This window comes from Oryzias melastigma, linkage group LG18 (genome assembly GCF_002922805.2).
Source record: "Oryzias melastigma strain HK-1 linkage group LG18, ASM292280v2, whole genome shotgun sequence".
Lineage (NCBI taxonomy): Eukaryota > Metazoa > Chordata > Actinopteri > Beloniformes > Adrianichthyidae > Oryzias > Oryzias melastigma.
The window spans coordinates 11,596,092-11,614,085 of NC_050529.1; the positions used below are offsets into that span (position 1 = coordinate 11,596,092).

The 17,994-nt window shown below is 41.2% G+C and overlaps 1 protein-coding gene across 2 annotated transcripts in view; it reads right to left on the reverse strand.

Moving 5' to 3' along the window:
* Nucleotides 1-1,499: 1,499 nt before the first annotated feature.
* The window catches only part of adamtsl3 (ADAMTS-like 3), a 112,572-nt gene continuing 96,077 nt past the window's right edge, over nt 1,500-17,994 (reverse strand). For both annotated transcript variants that reach the window (XM_024288323.2, XM_024288324.2), the window contains 17 exons: nt 17,464-17,602; nt 17,339-17,389; nt 17,048-17,252; nt 16,433-16,580; nt 16,270-16,354; nt 11,214-11,509; nt 10,161-10,290; nt 9,049-9,259; nt 8,795-8,974; nt 8,144-8,297; nt 7,095-8,070; nt 6,891-7,018; nt 5,803-5,914; nt 5,514-5,718; nt 5,148-5,257; nt 4,856-5,076; nt 1,500-3,731 (listed from right to left, as the gene is read on the reverse strand). In XM_024288323.2, coding sequence (XP_024144091.1) covers nt 3,622-3,731; nt 4,856-5,076; nt 5,148-5,257; nt 5,514-5,718; nt 5,803-5,914; nt 6,891-7,018; nt 7,095-8,070; nt 8,144-8,297; nt 8,795-8,974; nt 9,049-9,259; nt 10,161-10,290; nt 11,214-11,509; nt 16,270-16,354; nt 16,433-16,580; nt 17,048-17,252; nt 17,339-17,389; nt 17,464-17,602 — 3,461 coding nt within the window. In that variant the 3' untranslated portion in view covers nt 1,500-3,621. The remainder of the gene's footprint in view (nt 3,732-4,855; nt 5,077-5,147; nt 5,258-5,513; nt 5,719-5,802; nt 5,915-6,890; nt 7,019-7,094; nt 8,071-8,143; nt 8,298-8,794; nt 8,975-9,048; nt 9,260-10,160; nt 10,291-11,213; nt 11,510-16,269; nt 16,355-16,432; nt 16,581-17,047; nt 17,253-17,338; nt 17,390-17,463; nt 17,603-17,994) is intronic.

Consider the following 17,994-nt stretch of genomic DNA (forward strand, 5'->3'; position numbering starts at 1 on the left):
AAAAAAAGCCTATTTGTGACATAGAAACTAGACGTAGTGGGACTACATTTATTTTGATTAAAAAAAAAAACAAATTTTTAAAGTTTTTGAACAAAACAAGTATTTTTTTTTAACTAAACTCGCCTTTTCAGTTGTAATATAACAGGATAAGTTATTTTCGAACCAATGAAAGCGATAAATCTTCTACCACAGTTGTCTTAAAGAGCCATTATGAAATTAAGACACTGATTTGCTTTTTATTGCTACTACGATAAATGCAAATACAATGTTGTTTTTTTTTGCATAAAGAAAACATTTTTTTGTTTAAATATGAAATAACTTTTGACAGAGGTTCACCAGGCTTCCTTTCAAAATAAAAGACCCTGTGTCACAAAATCATCTTAGTACAACAAAAATAGTAGTAAGTCATGTGTTGTGAGCGATGATAGATAAAAATATATATATATATATATATATATATATTACAATTTGTGATGCATTTCAGTCAGAAATTTGTACATTTTGAATTAGCGGAGCTAATTAAGTGATCCTTACAGTATTTTTCAAACATTAAGGCCCACAAATAGAAAAGTTGTCTTATTATCCAGTGCACCGGAAGTCTGGTTGTGCCTACTGACCTCCAATTAATTTTAAGTGCTTCACCATTATTGGAAAATTCTGTCAAAATGTTTTAGTCCAACTTGTTTATTGGAGCATTATGGGTACTGTAGTCAGTGATACGTTACTCTACCCTTTTTAAATTTTTTTTAGTACTTTAAAAAATAAAAACTTGCTATTCTTTAACCAGAGAGACACAACAAATGAGTAAAAGAGTTAAATGTGGCTCCGGAGCTGAAAGTTTCTAACATAAAGTAAAGTTTTCACCATGAGTGTAGTGAGTAAATAAAAAAAACTGCATGTCAGAGTGTGGTGCCGCGTACCTAAACCCTGCAGCCCTGCTGCTTTGGTTTTGCTAAAAACCTGGTGATGACATCTGATGGAGAGAAAAAGCTGTGCCGCCTCCTCGCCTTTGCACTCCAGAATATCCAACACCTTCCTGACTCTCCTTCGGGGTCCCGGCTGAGCCAACACGTCCTCACGGTCATCTCGATTGAACACCTTCCGAAACACCAAAACCTCCAGCAGAGAGTCGATCTGCTCCTCCAGTTCATTCACGAGGGAGACTCTCAGCCCTTTTATCGTTGTCAAACAGGAGTTATGAACATCCTTTTCCAACATCTTTCATTTCAAACGACAGTCAAAATAAAGAAAATCGGCTGCAGTCGGACTTGTAGAGATTAAGACTCTTCCTCCAGCTTGAGCTTTTTGTGGAGGCATTTCCCTTTTCAGTTAGAAAAACAGAATGGATTTAAACACAGAAAGAGGAAGTGACTGAACCTTTATCTAATCGTGGAACATGTCATGACAGCGCAACGCTGAAATGAGTTGATGATCCAGGAATGAAAAAAAAAATGAAAACAAACCAATAAAACAAAAAAAAAAACACAACAACCAGTAAGTAAGAACAAAAAAAGGAATGTGTTTATTTTTTGAACAAAGGAGAGAGCAACACACTTCAAAACACACAAAGAGCTTCAGGGACATAAATGCTTCAAACCCTATCCCAGCTACTATTTACACAGCTATGCACAAAAAAAGTCATAAAAATAAATAGTAACATAAAAAAATATCTACACAAGTTTAAAAGCAAGTATCAACACCCCAATCCATCTTTCCTGCTAAAATACTCCAGATGATGACCCAGGACACGGTGAGGGTAAAAGTGCAAAACCCCGCTCGACCGATGACGGAACGCCGACTCATCAGTAAAAGTTCCCTTTGGTGTAAAACACCGTGTGAGCAAAGAGCCAGGTTAGAAAACACATTACAGAAGAGCTCCACAGAATGATGGGGAACAACGGGAAGCTTCAACACAAAGTGGTTAAACAGATATTTATATTTATATAAAAGTCACAAAACTATTAAAATAACCTCAGCAAGCTGTGTTTTTAACAAAGCTTTGATGAGTTTGAGTGCAAAAAAAGTTTTTTTTTCCCCACACAACTTTACCAGTAGTGCAACCCCATTCACACCTATTCTTGTTCAAAAGCTGCAATTCTGCCTACGATTAAGGTGGATTTCCACGGGTCCGTCTAAGGTACACGCTCGTTGCATTGACCAAAAAACATTGCCTTCGTCATATCTACGTCGTTCCCCAACGCTTCAATTTTGCTGCAAAAAGCCGGATAAACAGGAAATAGGTTCGCATTTCAAAATAAAAGCCTTTTATATTTTATATTTAAGGTGACGTGCCTATGACGTAGCGCAGACGGACCAGTGTAAATCCAACATTAATTCTAACTTGGACTGAGATTCACTTCGCGCTAAATCGGAATATTTGGGTCCAATCTTTTCACTTCTTCAGCAGCATTGTGTTGCTTTTCTCAACAAATATGGAGAGTTTGTGTCGCTGAATTTAAGTGAAGTCCAGTGGTTTTCCCAAAATTAAATTTTCTTTCACAGAATCATGAGTGTAAGGTGGATCAAGTTAGAAAAATGTCTCTGAAATCATGAGCGTGTTAAGCTAGGTTCACACCGGCCTCGGCAACACGAGTTAAAGTGGCAACTGTGAATGAAAAATCTGTGTAAACACGAGTAAATGGCAGTTTCTCGCATTCTTGTGTTGGTACGCAAGTTTTTACCAACGTTTTGAGACTCAAAACAATGAATGAGCGTTGAAAGTTAAACGAGTTGGTTTTTGACCAATCAGGGACTTGGATTTGGTGGAGCCATAAAGATGGCGACGATAGTACCAACCACTAGAAAACTGATCATGGAGGAAACATTAATAATTGCAGTTTGTGTCTGGCCAAATTCGAACCAAATCTTTTATGTATTGGAATAGAGCTGCGGAAAAAAAAGCCTATAGTGAGATTTGGAAGATTTGCACTAAGCTTCTTCCAACTTTAGGTGGCGGTCATCCGCTAGTTAACAGTAGAAAAAGAAAAAGGAGCCAATCCCTGCTTGTCCAGTGTGAACACCATGGACTACGTATAATTTTAGCGTGTTCTTGAACGCGCATCACTTCCTCGGTGTGAACGTAGCTTAAGACTGATGGAGGATGTTAATGGCTAAATGTTTCAGAAAGGGTGTAAAAACGTAAGGTTTTGCTTATACACGAAGAGCAGCTGAAAGATTATTTTTTAATAGTGAAACCACAACTTAAGGTGTTTTCCGGTCTGTTATTCACTGCTGCCCCAGAAAAAAACCCTAAAACTATTCGTGATATCATCCACGTTGGCGGGCCAGCTGTTGATATGTCACTTCCCCTTTCGGAAGTTTCACTTTTTTTTCTTTTATTTTGAAAGGGAAGATTTTTAAATGTTAGAACAATGAGAACAAAACAGCAAGTTCTTCATTTTTTTGGTGCTCTCAAGGAAGAAAACCTGTTTTGCAGTCTTACACTGGCAAAAAAAGGGGAACGTCAAAACCACTTTGGTTATGAGAAAAAGGAAAACATTCAAACGTTCCTCCACACTCATCCATCCCAGACTCAGTGAGGACAGGAGAGGACGAAGCTTTAGAGTCTTCCCTAAACAGTCCAGGACTCGTGTACATTCCCATGCCGCCGCCGCCGCCGCCTCAGGTGTTTCGGCACGACACACAACAGCGCCGCTTAAACTGGGGCAGCGGGCAGAGCTCCAGCTGACGGACCTTCTCACAGTACCGGGTGCTGTCTTGACACTCTCCCGCTACAATGACAGTGGAGAAATTCCAGTTTTCAACTTCAGGGTAAAGACGGGAACACTGTAGTATTGACATGTCCTCATTTACTATTGTAAACATCAGTGTTTGATGATGTTTTACTATTTCATTTTAGGAGTTGTAGAAATTTATTGCACAGAAGTCAGTGGGGAAATCCATCCACCTACCTTCTAATTCAGCTTTTAATCACCTAAAAAAAAAATCCATTTCATACTGGTGTGTGGAAATACGACCTTTATATTTATGACATCAAAACTAAGAGTTTGATAAACACCGGAGCATTCATTTTTTATTATAAAAATGGAACAAATGTACTTTTTCATGCTTTATAGTTTAAAGAAATATCGATTCAACGATACTTCATTTGGCAATACTTGTATCAATATAAAATGAAACATTTTTTAGTTGTGAAAACAGATAAAGTTGAGTGTAATATTAATACTTTTGAGATTTTGGAGAAATCTGTATGCCACGGACAAAATAAAATTTCAGAACTCGTTAGCTTTGAGATTCAAATCTTCAAGTAGAAAATTAATACAGACAACGGAGCAAAAATACGCAAAAATGAGTGCTATAACGCATAACTAGGAAAATAGCTCTTATGGTAAGATCACAATTTTATAATTGAAGAAATTCTTCTGTTACAGTTTTTTGGGAGAATTTTTTTTTCCTTTTTTGTATTTGACTAAATTCATCAATTATTTTGATTATTAATGTAATATTTCTTATTTTTTACATTTGATTAATTAATATTTTTCCTTTCTATTTATGTTTTAAATCACTTGATTTTTTTTTTCCGTCTTAATCCTCTGTTTTTGTGTTTCTGCAGATATCAGCAAAGCACTTTAATACTGTACAGTAACAGTGAATGTAATTAAAACATCTTTAAAAAATAATGTCTAACATTTTTCAGGCCGTGGACAGATTTAACATCAGACATCACAGACCAGCCTGTACAAGGCTCAATAATATATAATATTGTATCATATATGTATAATTTAATGTAAAAAAAAAATATTGCACACCTCATACAGGATGGGCCATGAAAATATTGTTTTATCTGACATTGAACAGGTTCATGGCCTGAAAACAGTTGCTTTAGCTGGCTTACTTCTACTGCAGGACAGAATATTGCAGCGCTGCCAGCTGGGAGGCCGAGGCCTCCACATGCAGTGGTGTTCCCGTGCGGTCTTGCCGGTGCGGTGGTGTTTGCAGGTCACTAGGCGTGACTGGAAACCATGTCTCCCACAGGTGGCAGTGCACTGTGTCCACGCACCGACATGCCAGCGGAGTGCGCACGCTTCTGTGGAACAGTTCTTCACAGAACTCGGCCTACAGAGGCAGACAAGAGAGACTTTACTAGAAATTCACTTAAAAATATCCGTGTATGGTCAGAAACCCACCTCCTGAACGCACTGCACATCCTGGAGGAAACCTTGGTGCCGTTTGTGTTTTGGCAGTAAACGTGTCGATGCTGCGTCGCCAAACTGGGACCCACACACTGTCCATGACACTGAACAGCAAATGAGATAAAAATAAATAAATAATAAAGATGAAAAAGACGTGTTTTTTTTTTTTGCTTTGGTAAATGTTCTTGTGACCTTTTTCTGCTTTTTCTGACATTTATAAAGAAAATTGTAGCATTTCCGAGTTTTTCTCTATTCATCATAATCATAGTGAATCAGGGGCAGAAACTGTCCCAACATTGGGAACGCTTTTCCAATAGATCAAAAGATAAACAAAAAAATCTCAAGTGGAAGTGGACTCACCAAACCCCAGGACGTGGTTGCCCATCTGGCACAGGGAACCACGTTGCACAGCCTCGTATTAGCGGGTCTCCTTCCCGTCAAAAGGCACTGCCGGACCTCCACTTCCCTCGAACGCCCCACGGGACCCTTCAAGCAGCGGAGCCTCCTGGTTTGGGATCCACCTCCACAGGAGGCGGAGCAAGACGACCAAGCGTCCAGACGCCACCTGAGCAAACCCCAAGCAGAGTCAGCAAATGTGAAGCAGTTTTTACATGAAATGAAAGAAAAGGGTGTAGTAGTGGCGGCAGACCTGAGGTGGCAGCCTTGTCCTGCGCAAAGCTCTGCTGACTGGCTGCTGTTACTCCTCTCTGAACAAGATCCTCCCGTCCTGTTGCTGTGGACACAGCTTTTTCCTTTTCCACCTGGAAATCAAACGCACAACTTAAAGATCCAGGATTTAAAAGAAAAACCATGAGCAATGCAAAGAAAATCCTAAAATCAATCATTCTTTTAGGCTAAAATTTAAATTAAACCTTTATATGTATTTATTCCCCTTTTTTCTCCCTACTTCTAAGTATTTAAAGTATTCAACAACCCATAACTTGAACCTAAAACATAGGAAAATACAGTTAGGACTTTTTCAGACTCCTTATCCTTTCTGTTTAGATTAGCCAAACTGAGCGCGCTCAGTTAATCTCCTTTGAAACGTTGCCTGGAACCTCTAATTGTTGCCGTATGGGAAGGAAAAGTGCAACAGCATCAGGAAGCCCACAAACGGCGGCGCTTTGATGACAACACAGCAATCTGGTGAGCGATCACGCTTCACGGAGACGAAGGTCAGCGCCGCTCAGAGCTGTGACGAGCGCCGGACATTCCCCGTCACTGACTCAGGCGGATCCAGAGCGAGGTGGAACATGTGCGCTGTGCTCTTCTGCCTGTCTGTTTCTGAGAAAGCTCAGATGTTTTTACCACCAGAATGTATAAGTCACAAAAAACTCATCTTCAATTTTTGGAATAAGCCAAGCAGATTTTTCCTTTTTATTTCCAGAGCACTTGCTCAAAACTACGGTGGCCCTGAAGGGCAAATCACATCTACAAATCAGCCAAAAGAAAAGAAACAAAATAAAAAAGAAATGTTTTAGAAAACAAAAAGTAATTTCCAGAAATAAAAATAAAAAAGAAACTGTAAAAGATATGTATTATGGGATGTTACTGATTGACTGACGATCCAAATATGATCTTTTTTCAACGTTTTTTTTTTTTTTTTTTTTTNNAGAAACACACAGATACTACTTTAAGCTGACATTTTTTTGTCCTCTATCATGAGAAAAATGTAACAAAAACATTAAAAACACAATTTTTATCGGTGTTTAATAGGGAAAAGTTTTGGCTCCTTACTTGTTATCTGCAGGTAGGATGAGAGAGATGCGCTTCCAAGATAGTTTCTGGCTGTGCAGGTGTACAGACCCTCGTCTCCTTTGCCAGGGGACTGGATCCTCAGCGTCCCGCTGGGTAACAGGTCTACTCTACCAACACAAAGACCAAATCCTCGTCAGCTGATTTATTATGAATTAGCTTTGGAGGTCAAACTGCATTATCTACCTGCTGCTCAGCTGCACCTCTTTTCCATTTTTACTCCATGTCACGGATGGGTGGGGTTCCCCCAGAGCCTCGCACCTTAACTCCAAAGTAGCGACAGCTTTCTGCAGCACGACCGGTGCTCCCAAATACACGACAGATTCAGACGCGGGAGACGAGCCGACCTTCTTCGACCTCTGGATTATCACCGGGCTTTTAGCTCTGGACGTGTGGGCTTTGATGTTGGGTTTGTTATCGAGTGGTCCTTCAGTGGAAGATGCCGCTCTTTCCGTAGGGTGCAAGCTGGACTCATTGGTGTCTCCTTGAGTGGTGATGAGCTCGTTTAGCAGCTGAGCGACGAGCCGTTCTGCTTGAGCTCCTCTGAGGCCTTCAGAGATGACCTCATCCAGCCTCTGGATATCAGCCGTGAGCAACACTGGGATGGAAAACTCTGAGCTTCTTCCATCTGTTGATCTGTTCATCTGACTCCAGTGGGGCTTGCTCGCAAGGTATTTCTCATTTTGGAAAGAGCTTTTAAGTCCAAGCAGAAGGCCTACCAGGTTGTCATATGTATTTAGGGAGACCGGTAGCTCCTGAGGACCTCCTCTTGGTGATGCTGGACGCCAATTTTTACTACTTTCGACCAGCAAAGACTCTGGAGCGAAAAGCTTCTGTTTGCTGCCGATTATCAGTAGAGCGAAATGTTCCTGAGCCTGACCTGTGACACACGTGTACACCCCCGCATCAGACGGTTGAACCTGCTGGATCTTCATGTATCCCTGGGAAGTGACGGACAGATTCACCAAAGGCTTCCCATCCTTCAGCCATCGAATGTGACCTTTGCGGAAGCTTCCCGATGGGCAGCGAAGGACTAAAGTTGTCCAAGGCAGAAGGTAGGCATAACCTCCAACCACCAGGTGCACCCTTTTAGTCTTCCTCCACTGGATGTACACCTTCTTCAAGGGGAGCTGGATGGGATTCGGCCTCAGTGAGTCTGCAACTAAATTTGTTTATAGTATTTATGGAAAGCCTTTTCTGTTAGACATGACAAACATCACCAAAGCTCCTTTTACCTTCACAATTCCCAGGAAAACAGGGTCGGAATCTGGAGGGCTTGGCCAACTTGGAACAGTTCTTGAGGTCTACGGTCAAATAGTGTCCATTGGCTCCCTGTTTCCTACAGACTGCTTGTAGAGCCTGAATGCCATGTCCACAAGTCACTGAACACTGCACAAACATGAGAATAAGTAGCGTTGAGTTTAGCAAACCTTTATTTACGCACAACAAAAAATAAAAACGCAACACTTGTTTTTGCTCCAATTTGTTATGAACTTAAAACTTAAAAATCTGAAACACTTTCTGTATGCACAAAATAACATATTCTCTCAAATATTGTTGAAAAATCTGTTTAAATCTGCAATAGTGAGCACTTCTCTGTTAAGATAATCCATTCAACCTCACAGGTGTGCCATAATCAAGATGCTTAATGACAGCGTGATTATTGCACAGGTGTGCCACATTAATATGCTTATTAGACAGCATGATTATTGCACAGGTGTGCCACATTAATATGCTTATTAGACAGCATGATTATTGCACAGGTGTGCCACATTAATATGCTTCTTAGAGAGTATGACTAGTGCACAGGTGTCCCACATTGATATGTTGATTAATTTAATTCAGCTTAGTCCATAAGCTGAAGAAAAACAGAAGAAAACAACTACCTGAGACCAGTCAGTAGTGATCCAGTGAGGAGGACAGTCCTTTTTACCACATTGCTGCTGGCTCAGAGGCCTCCGGGAGGGACAGAAGGAGTCGGGCAGCTCAAGGACGCTGCCATCCGCCAGCCGCTGTTTGCACAGCACGCGCCTCCTCTGCACCCCACCGCCACAACTCTGGGAGCACTGCAGAGAACACAAGACATAAAAATGATAGAACTTTTCAAACTATACGGAACCTCCAACTTGAGTCAATCTACCTGTCCCCAAGGGTGCAGGTCCCACAGAGGAGGACAATCAAAGCGATTGCAGGCTTGGACAGGACTGGGCTTGGGGGGGTGACAATCCTCTTCCCCGAGAATCACCGTGCGGTTGGAGTCGGCAAACGGTCGATGGGTGCACGCCACAGTGCGGGTCATCAGACCAACCCCACAGGTTGCAGAGCAAGAACTCCACTCTCCTGTTTTCCACCTGTGGAAACCAAATGTTTCACTATGAGGCAGCAGGTTTGCTGGTTCAATCTCCAGGATTAAACCTGGGTTGGGCTGATTCCCAAATGTGGGGCGGAATACTGTAATATTGTTTTACTTCGTCACACCAGGAAAAGTTTTTCTTCATTGTTACTTGCTTATTGGAAAATTTAAAAATAATTTTTGAATAAATGAATGTCACTATTTTATAATACACAAATCATGAATTAAACAGAAACAAAACTGTGACCAATAATATGAGGTTTGAAGCTAATTGTGGAGAAAGTAAATTGCTGTATCTCTTTTGGGTTATTAATTTTTAAACAGCACCTCCAAGAGTTTTCTGGAGAACCTCCTCAGTGGTCACATGTGTTAGCTCCCAGTTTTTACTAAAACCATGTAAACTGTGTCTTTAATAAATAAAGACCCTCTTTCACTGCATTTCCCCTAATCCTAACAGACATATTTACATCCACAGCGGAGATCACTCCAACATTTGGTTTGACACATTAAGTAATATCTCCAATATTTACCTAAGAGCTCAGGGGCTGGTAATTAAGTCTGTTCGGGACCAGCTAAATATTAGGGCCGCTTCCCTGCGGCGGAAAGGGCGTCCAAAGAGAGAAGCTTAATATGAGAGAGTGAGGAGGCCTCGGGGAAGCAGCCGAGGGCCAAAGGAAACAAGGCCAGGACAGCACTTGTTGTGCGTCAAAACAAGAGTCGGCCTGGAAAAACAGCCGAGACCAAGCTGGGTTTGCTGACAAGAGTGAGCGGTCGTACGCTGACGGCGTGTGTGGTGCACCGCACAACACGTTAAACAACATGCTGGTTTTCTTCACTACTTTTAGGTGTATTGATACTGCATTGATGAGTTTAGTGGGGATGAGGGTCTGCTGCTGTACCTGGGCGGGCAGGCCTGGGTTTGGCAGTCCTGGAGCAGCTGCGGGGGGCGGCGGGAGCTCACACACAGACCGTGCTCTGCTGCTTCCCCGGTCTGCTTGTTCAGGCACTTCACCACGGCTTCTTGGACCCCTAGAGATCAACAGCACAGAGACTTGTTTTAAGGTGTTTCTATTTCAGCGCATCCTAATCAAATGAAGAGTGGGGGGAAAACCCCGGTGCTGAGCAGCCGTCGTGACATGAGTGTTGCATTCATGACCTGTGTGAATGAGAGCTTTTTCACTTCTCTCCCGGGAACAAAGGGCTCCACCTACATGCAGAGGTATCAAACAAATGAGCTCCTGTGCAAAAATCAGCACAAAGACTCACAGTCAGGGTTGAATGTGAGAGGAGTGGGGGGGTTCCAGAGGACTTCAGCGTGTGCAGACAAGGGAGTTTAGGGGAGTCGTCTCTGCCTGGCACAGCTTTCACTGCTACTACGATGTAGGACTTTTAGAGTTACACATGGAAACATAGATGCAGCTTTAATCTGCCTTTTATCTAAAGATGGGACTAAACACCGTCTGTGGAGGGGTTTGACGTAACTAAATGTTTTTTTAATGACATATTACAGGAAAATTAGGAATTAAAGTTTTCCTAATTTAAGTGAAAAATCTTTATTTATATTTACTGTTGAGGCACCTGCACAAATATAACGTTAATGGAGGTAGAAAAAGACATTTCCTGCATCCTGAGGAGAAAATCCAGCGAAAAATACTCATTAAGTGGTAAAATAAATACATTCTTCACCAAAATTATTTCAGGTAAAACGTGTGAATAAGTTAAATGACAAGAGATGTATTTGTGATTTTATATGCTGAATCGATCATTCATTTCCGGAATGGACAACATAAGGAGATCTGCGTTAAACCCGTCAGGATAATAAATCTAAAAATCTGGACGAGTTTGAAGTATAAAAGCGTAAAAGTCGCTAAAATTCTCACAAATAAAACCTGAAAGGTTCCATAACTAGCATTCTCACTTTTCCATGTGAGAGAGATCCATTACATCCATACCTCCGCCGCAGCTTTCTGAACACTCCGTAAATCCCTCGTACTCCCAGTCGTGAAGTTCCTCCTTTTGTGGCGTCCAGTCCCTCCTCTTCTCCTCCTCCTCCTCTTTGCTTTCTCCTCCAGGGCAGGGAGTGCGGTAGCAAGGCTGGCTGGAAGCGGGCTTGACTCCCTCGCATTCATCATCGGGCAGATCAGCAACAGTCTGGGAGAAGGACAGCAGCACCTGACACTTGACGGCTCGCTGCTGCGTGCCGGCGCCACAGGTCCGACTGCAGGGCTGCCAGGGACCGGGAATGAAGCTGCAGAGAGTCGACAAGAGGAATGAAGGGATTTATTTAAACGGTCTCATCCGAAAAAAGGGCTTAACATTTATTTCTGTCAACTTCAGCTGGAAGTATTTGTCAAAATAAAGTACGAAAGTTGAGAACATTTTTTATTACATTGTCTCAGTTAAAGCAGTGCTCCTTAAAACCTAGGCTGTGGACCGGTACCAGTGCTAACAACAGCTGCCAGAAGCAGAAATTATACAATTTACCATAAACCTAATAATTAACCCAATCCTAACATAGAAGTGTTCAGAATTATTAAAAATAAACTCTTATTAAAGCAAAAAACTGCTCCAGAACTTTTGGTTCTGGAAGTTGATGTCTGCAGCCATGTCCTCTTGGGTCCGTGGGACAGTTTGTACCAGGCCGTAGAGAAAAACACATGACCAACCAATGTTTTTGTTTGATTTATAATCCGATTCTGAGGGAACTTTTATTTTGAAAGTTCTCTGACTCATTCTGGACACATGACACATTTCCTGTTAAGAATACACCTGCAGCTTTCTTAAAGCACCTGCTTAGAACGTATTTGGATTTTTTTTTTTGCAGACAAGGGTCAGGCAGGAAAAACAAAAAGAGCCTTCAATTTCAAAATAAAAGAAATCTGCATTTAACAGACAAAAAACAGGAGTCTTGACCCCAAATATGAATTTATTGTGACAGTTGTTCCCACACTCCATAATAATAATAATAATGCCTAATATTCAGCAATCAGCTTTCTAATGTTAATACATTTACTCAAAGGATGGATTCGTGTTTATGATTCTACTTAGTAAATACCAGTTTTAGTGACTTTCTGTATTTGTATTTATCTGACCTACCAGCTTTTTGTGGAGGACATTTTTGGTTGCTCATTTTTGCCTCAGAGGTTTATTCCCGAGTTTCTGGGTTCACCGAGTTCTCAATTTATTCAGTTACTGAGTCTTGTTCTTTCACCTTCAAAGAGTGAATAATCGGTTTCTAATGAAGCTTTGCTTTTTCCGAATAACTTAAGTGTAAAACTTTAAATCTTTAAACCACAGGGAATTTTTTTTCTAAATGTTTATTTACTTTAGAGGTTGAAAATATATAGAACTTTCCCCTCTGAGGTTTTGTTTATTAAACGTTAGGGCCAATTAAGGAATTGCTTTTTTTAAATATACCCTTTAATCTATATCTTAAAGAAGGTCTTATTTTATTTTATATCCCAAAGGCACCACTTATACAGCAGCCTTTGACCCACATGCAGCATTCCTCCTGGTTTGACTGCAACATAAAAGCGCCATGCTGCTTTATAGGACGCCTCAATAAAAAGCTCATAATTGTAGTGAGTACTCAGAGGGTACCTGAAGAAGGAAACGGGCTCAGAGCTTCTTGCTCAAAAAGAGCTTTTTTCCTTTTTAAGTTTCCCTTCATTTTTTGTCCTGCTGTAGTCTTTTAGACCAACAATGTTTGTGTTTTAAGTAGACTTTATTTGATTGTTGTTATAGTGGAAGTGAGAATTCCGAGCATCTTTGAACTACTCACTGATTCCTGGACTCTATAATGAGTAGCAGGTGTATGGCAAGCAAAAAGGGTCAAAATACCCCAAGAGTTTCTAACGTGCAGAATAGCAGGAGTGGGAATAACAATTACATCATTAGTCCCTGCAGCAAAATATGCTTGAGCTTTTATTGCATTTCAAATCTTTTTTTTTTATTTCAGTAGTTGGCTCTTCTTCTCAGGACACATCAGGAATGGAGTGTGCATTCAAGAGCGAGCTAAACATGGGTTCTTATACAAATTGTACTAGCGCATGCCGTTCATCTACAGTTGGAAGAGGTTTGGTGTGAGATGTCGAACCGGAGCAAATCTTGATCCAGACTTTTTTTCTTTGGCAACTCGACTTTAGTCTATGAAAAACTTTGTGTCATACAGTTCCAGCAGAGCACAAACCACAATTATTAATTTCTCCTTTATGATAGTTTTTTAAATAGTTGTCACTTCCGTCAATAAAAAAGGATGCCATCCATCTGTCACTACCAAATCCAAGCCCCTGATTGGTCTACACTAACAGTATCGCCCACAACTCAGAAATGAATTATTTAAGAGCCACTGTCGCTCTGCAGAAACTATGTCCTAGAAAACGACACAGGTAGATTTTGGATAAAAACAGCAGAATCATAGTTTTACAATATATCAAAAGATGATCAGAATGGAATTTTTAAGGTAAATGAGTGAACGGAGATTAACAAAACTCTTAAAGAAGAAACGTATAAAAGATAACAATAATTCCTAAAAATTTGTTTTAGTGTAAATCGTCATGAGTTTTTGGTGAGTTTCTGTGTTGAGCAGCTTCTAACAGATCCTGAAGTGTCTCAAGTGGGAGGAGCCAGACAAGGCTTGGTTACCACGGCAGCAAACACCCATCATCATCCCAAATCCCTCTTCTTTAAATTGCATCTGTTTTTTAACAGTGAAGCAATAAATTGTGTTACGTAGATGCAGTTCACTGCAACTGGAAAATAGATTTAATATGATATATATATTTATTTATTTATTTTATATTTGATCACCTGCTCCTTTTCGAGAGCTTTGCCCAGGCCTGAAGGCTCAGGGACTCATTGTAATTTGAACAAACAAATGAATCACTGCTTAGTTAGGACCTTGGAACTGAAACAACAAAGTCAACAAGCGGGACCGCAGAAATGTTTTTCTTCATGCGCGGTTAAAGTACATCTGTCAGTTCAAAAACAACCTCCGCTTTTATTCATGCCAGAAAACAAAAATTGTTTTTTTTCTATCCACTAAGGCCCCATGTTAATCACGTCAATTAAACTTCCATCACTAGAAGTATTCTATTTACTCAAATTCTTTTTTTTATTTCGGTTGTGAAGCATAAATGGGTCTAAAAGTTGGAGCAGCTGCACAGTCAGTACTGTGGGAAGGCTTCCCGGTGAAAAAAGTCCCACATTAAAAACTTTCTCGTTTCCATAACCTGGCCACATGGGGGTGTGCAAATATTTTAGTTGGCTTGTCAAATCATACACTGATATTTATGTATTTCAGAGAAAAGAAACACACACACAACAACTAAAAAATCTAATATTTTGGCATTAGCTTCTCTATCCCTCTTTTGCTCCGGCAATAAATCGGATTAACAGATGTTTTGAGCTGGCTAACATGGTCGCTAACACAAGTTATGCAAAATGTTTGTAGCATCCAAACGTTGTCCTCCTTCAGGGAACACCAGCCATTATTACTCAAGTGAAATTTGGGACAAGAACTTGTAAAACTAAATCTTTTTTTTTTACTTTATTTCTTTTTTTCTGCTTGCATGTCACATGTCAAGTTTGCACTCTCCTCTGTTTTGATGCATCAAATCTATGTCCTCAAGTTGTGTTTTTACGCATGAGCATGTAAAGTTTGCTGCTTGATGATTATCCAAAAATATATCCAAAAACTTGACGCACTCGCCAAATGTGGGAGGAGCTACTGTCCGAAGTTTTTAGCCTCATTGCAATTTAGAAGCATTGACTGTATACCTCAATTACAAAGCATGGAAGACAGATGATGAGGTTATTGTCTTTTTAGAAATGAGAGAAATATCTTAAAGTTCAGGAGAACAATCAGATCCTTCTCCATGTTAATTTTGGACTCCACTAACTGATTACATCAACACGTCACAGGCCAAAGCTAAGTCCCTGATTGGTTGAGGTGACCCAAATTCTTTACCAAAGTTCAGATATTTAAACTTGCTAAGCAAAATATTCCAACACATTCTCACTCCCAATTTGTCATATATGGACGTATGGTTCGGGCCGCCTCTGCCTCACTTTTTGACGTTTTGGGTCTCCTCAACTCGTAATTTGTTGGCGTGCTGGCTGTTCCCTTTAAATCAGGGGTCACCAACCTCTGGGCCACGAACCAGTACCGGTCCGAAGGCCGTTTGCTACTAGGCCACTAACACTAATCAGGGGTCACCAACCCTTAAGACACAGACTGGTACCGGTACTGGGTTAGGGTACCAGTACTGGTCCGGTTCGCTACCTGGTGCCAGTACCCTAACCTAATACCGGTTCAGTGTCCATTACGACATTTGGTACGGTGTGCCAAGGGTTAGGGACCTGTGATTTAATGAGAATAGACAGCAAGTCAAAAAACAACGAGTTGGGGACACCCAAAATATCAAAAAGTGGTGCGGAGGGGGCTAAACCACACATACATATATCAGAAATTTCACCAAGCTGCCTAAACACATTACTGCCAAAGCACCACACCTAACGCCCAAAACGCAGCACAGGACCTCTGATCGAGTCTGAACAGTAACCTAACATTGAAACTGGCCGTCCCTGCCGCATGAACTGTGTTCGGTGTGAACGTAGCTCAAGAAAAGCTGCGATAAACTATCACCAAATGAGTGATCGAACAGCGTTGTAGCAACCAAAAGGTGTTTATTTTGATGTTGCCTTAAAGCAAATGGCCTTAAAAAAGCAGCACCGGATCCTGACTTAAAACTTCACCCCCAATGTTAACCCATCTGTTTAAGTGCTTCTTGAAACAGTATACTGGGAAATGACATTTGCTTCTTTACCCCACCCCGAGGAGTGGTCGTATTTCTGTAAAGGGAGGCTTTTATTGCATAAATTTTACTTCTAAGGTCACCAACTGCTTTTATAGTTCACCACAGAGCCCCTCAGAACTCTTAGTTTGGGGAAACTGGAGGATAAAGCTTTCAAGTTTGAATTGGTGTGGATCACATGACGTGTACTCACGTTGGCTCCTCGCTCGCAGTCACCACCTCCTCCAGCTCTATTGCCTGCTTGTGCCACGCAGGTTTGGCCTCAACGGGAAGCGTATCTGAAGCCAAATGCACAAAAGGAGTGAACAGGAGTGTTTTCGATTCGATGACAAGACGCTTATAGTCGTCACACTTACCTATGGACTTGTAGCAGGGCACAGTGACCAGACAGTCCTCCTTGATGTGGGGTTTGGTGGTGGGATTGCATCCTCCGGCATGGACGCCGCGATGATCGATGCATAAAACGACTCTGTAGCGCAGGCCTTGTCCGCACGTCACTGTGCACTGATGGTGACAAGCATTGTACCTTTACTGACCTGCATGACCCTATTTCCACAAAAGGACTTCTATGTCTTGTCCTGTGAGATATCGCGTATTAGCCTGTGAATCAAGGGAGGTAAAGACTTTAATGAACCCCATTAACTCTACTCAGGAGGAAAGTTTGCACATCTTCAGCCAAAACAAACATTTTAAAGGGAGAGGAAGAATGTGCTAAGCAAACAGCGCCACAGCGTTTTGAGGGCGTCACAATTTGGTTTCCCTGGGGTTTGGTGTGCCCTTGTTCACAAGGTGGCGAGGTGAAAATCCTCCAGTGAGGAAGTAAAGTTGGACATTTATTCCTAAATTGAGTAAAATGGTAGAAGAATAAAAGAAAGTTGGGTTCTTTCATCAGTAATCCATAGGCTATAGTAGAGTAGGTTTTTGGAGGGAACTCTTTCTATTCATTCAGTATTTTCTAAAGAAAAACTTACAGGCGACCACTCTTGTGCGATCCAGGAGGGGCAATCAAACGTGTTGCATGGCTGGAGGATAGACGTTTTGGAGGCGTAGAGGCACTTCCACTCCTCCGTGGGGGTTATGGTTCCCTGCATGTCTTCCTCCACACATGATACTGAGCGACTCTGAATCCCCCCACCGCAAGACGTGGAGCAGGCTGTCCAGGGGCTACTCTCCCATCTGATACAAGATGGAGGCACACCATGAAGATAAGATGGAAACCGTACCATAGGTTTTATTTATCGCCACTCTTGTGGAGAACGTACCGAGGAAGAGGGTGGTAGAGATCGTACGGCATGATCTCTTTGTAGCCGTCGCTGAAACAAGTTAAAATAACCAGTTACAAAAATTGTTGAAATTAAGAAATAGTTATTGAGTTTTGATGGCCAACCTGTCTAGGCAGAGCTCCATATTGCACTCTTGTAACTTCGGTAAAGGTTTGACGTTTTCAGGGTAGTAAAGGCAATACTGGTCAACAACCACACGGCCACTCCTGAGATCAAAGCACTCTGCAGACGTCAGCTGGTAACCTACAACAAAATGACACATTTGTAAATTGGTGCTTTAGACCATCACTAAATTTTTTTACATTTTCCTTTATAATATAAAAAAACCTCTACTCATTTTTTCGTTAACTGATGCCAAATTATTTCCTGAAAGCCTTAGTCACATGCACCAATAAAGGGGGGTTCACTTGGACAGATTTGGTTCGTGGAAGATCATAGACATCTTAAAAGGAGTAAAGGTGTGTCTTAATAGTTTGATTAAGTCTTAAACAACCACCCCAAAGGATGTCATGAAAATAAAATTGTCGTATGTTTGATAAATGTAGGTAAGGTTAGGTGCACTCACAGCAATCCATATGACAAGCCTGCGTCTCACTTACTGGTTGCTACTACCTGTTGCCCATAGCATGTCCGTA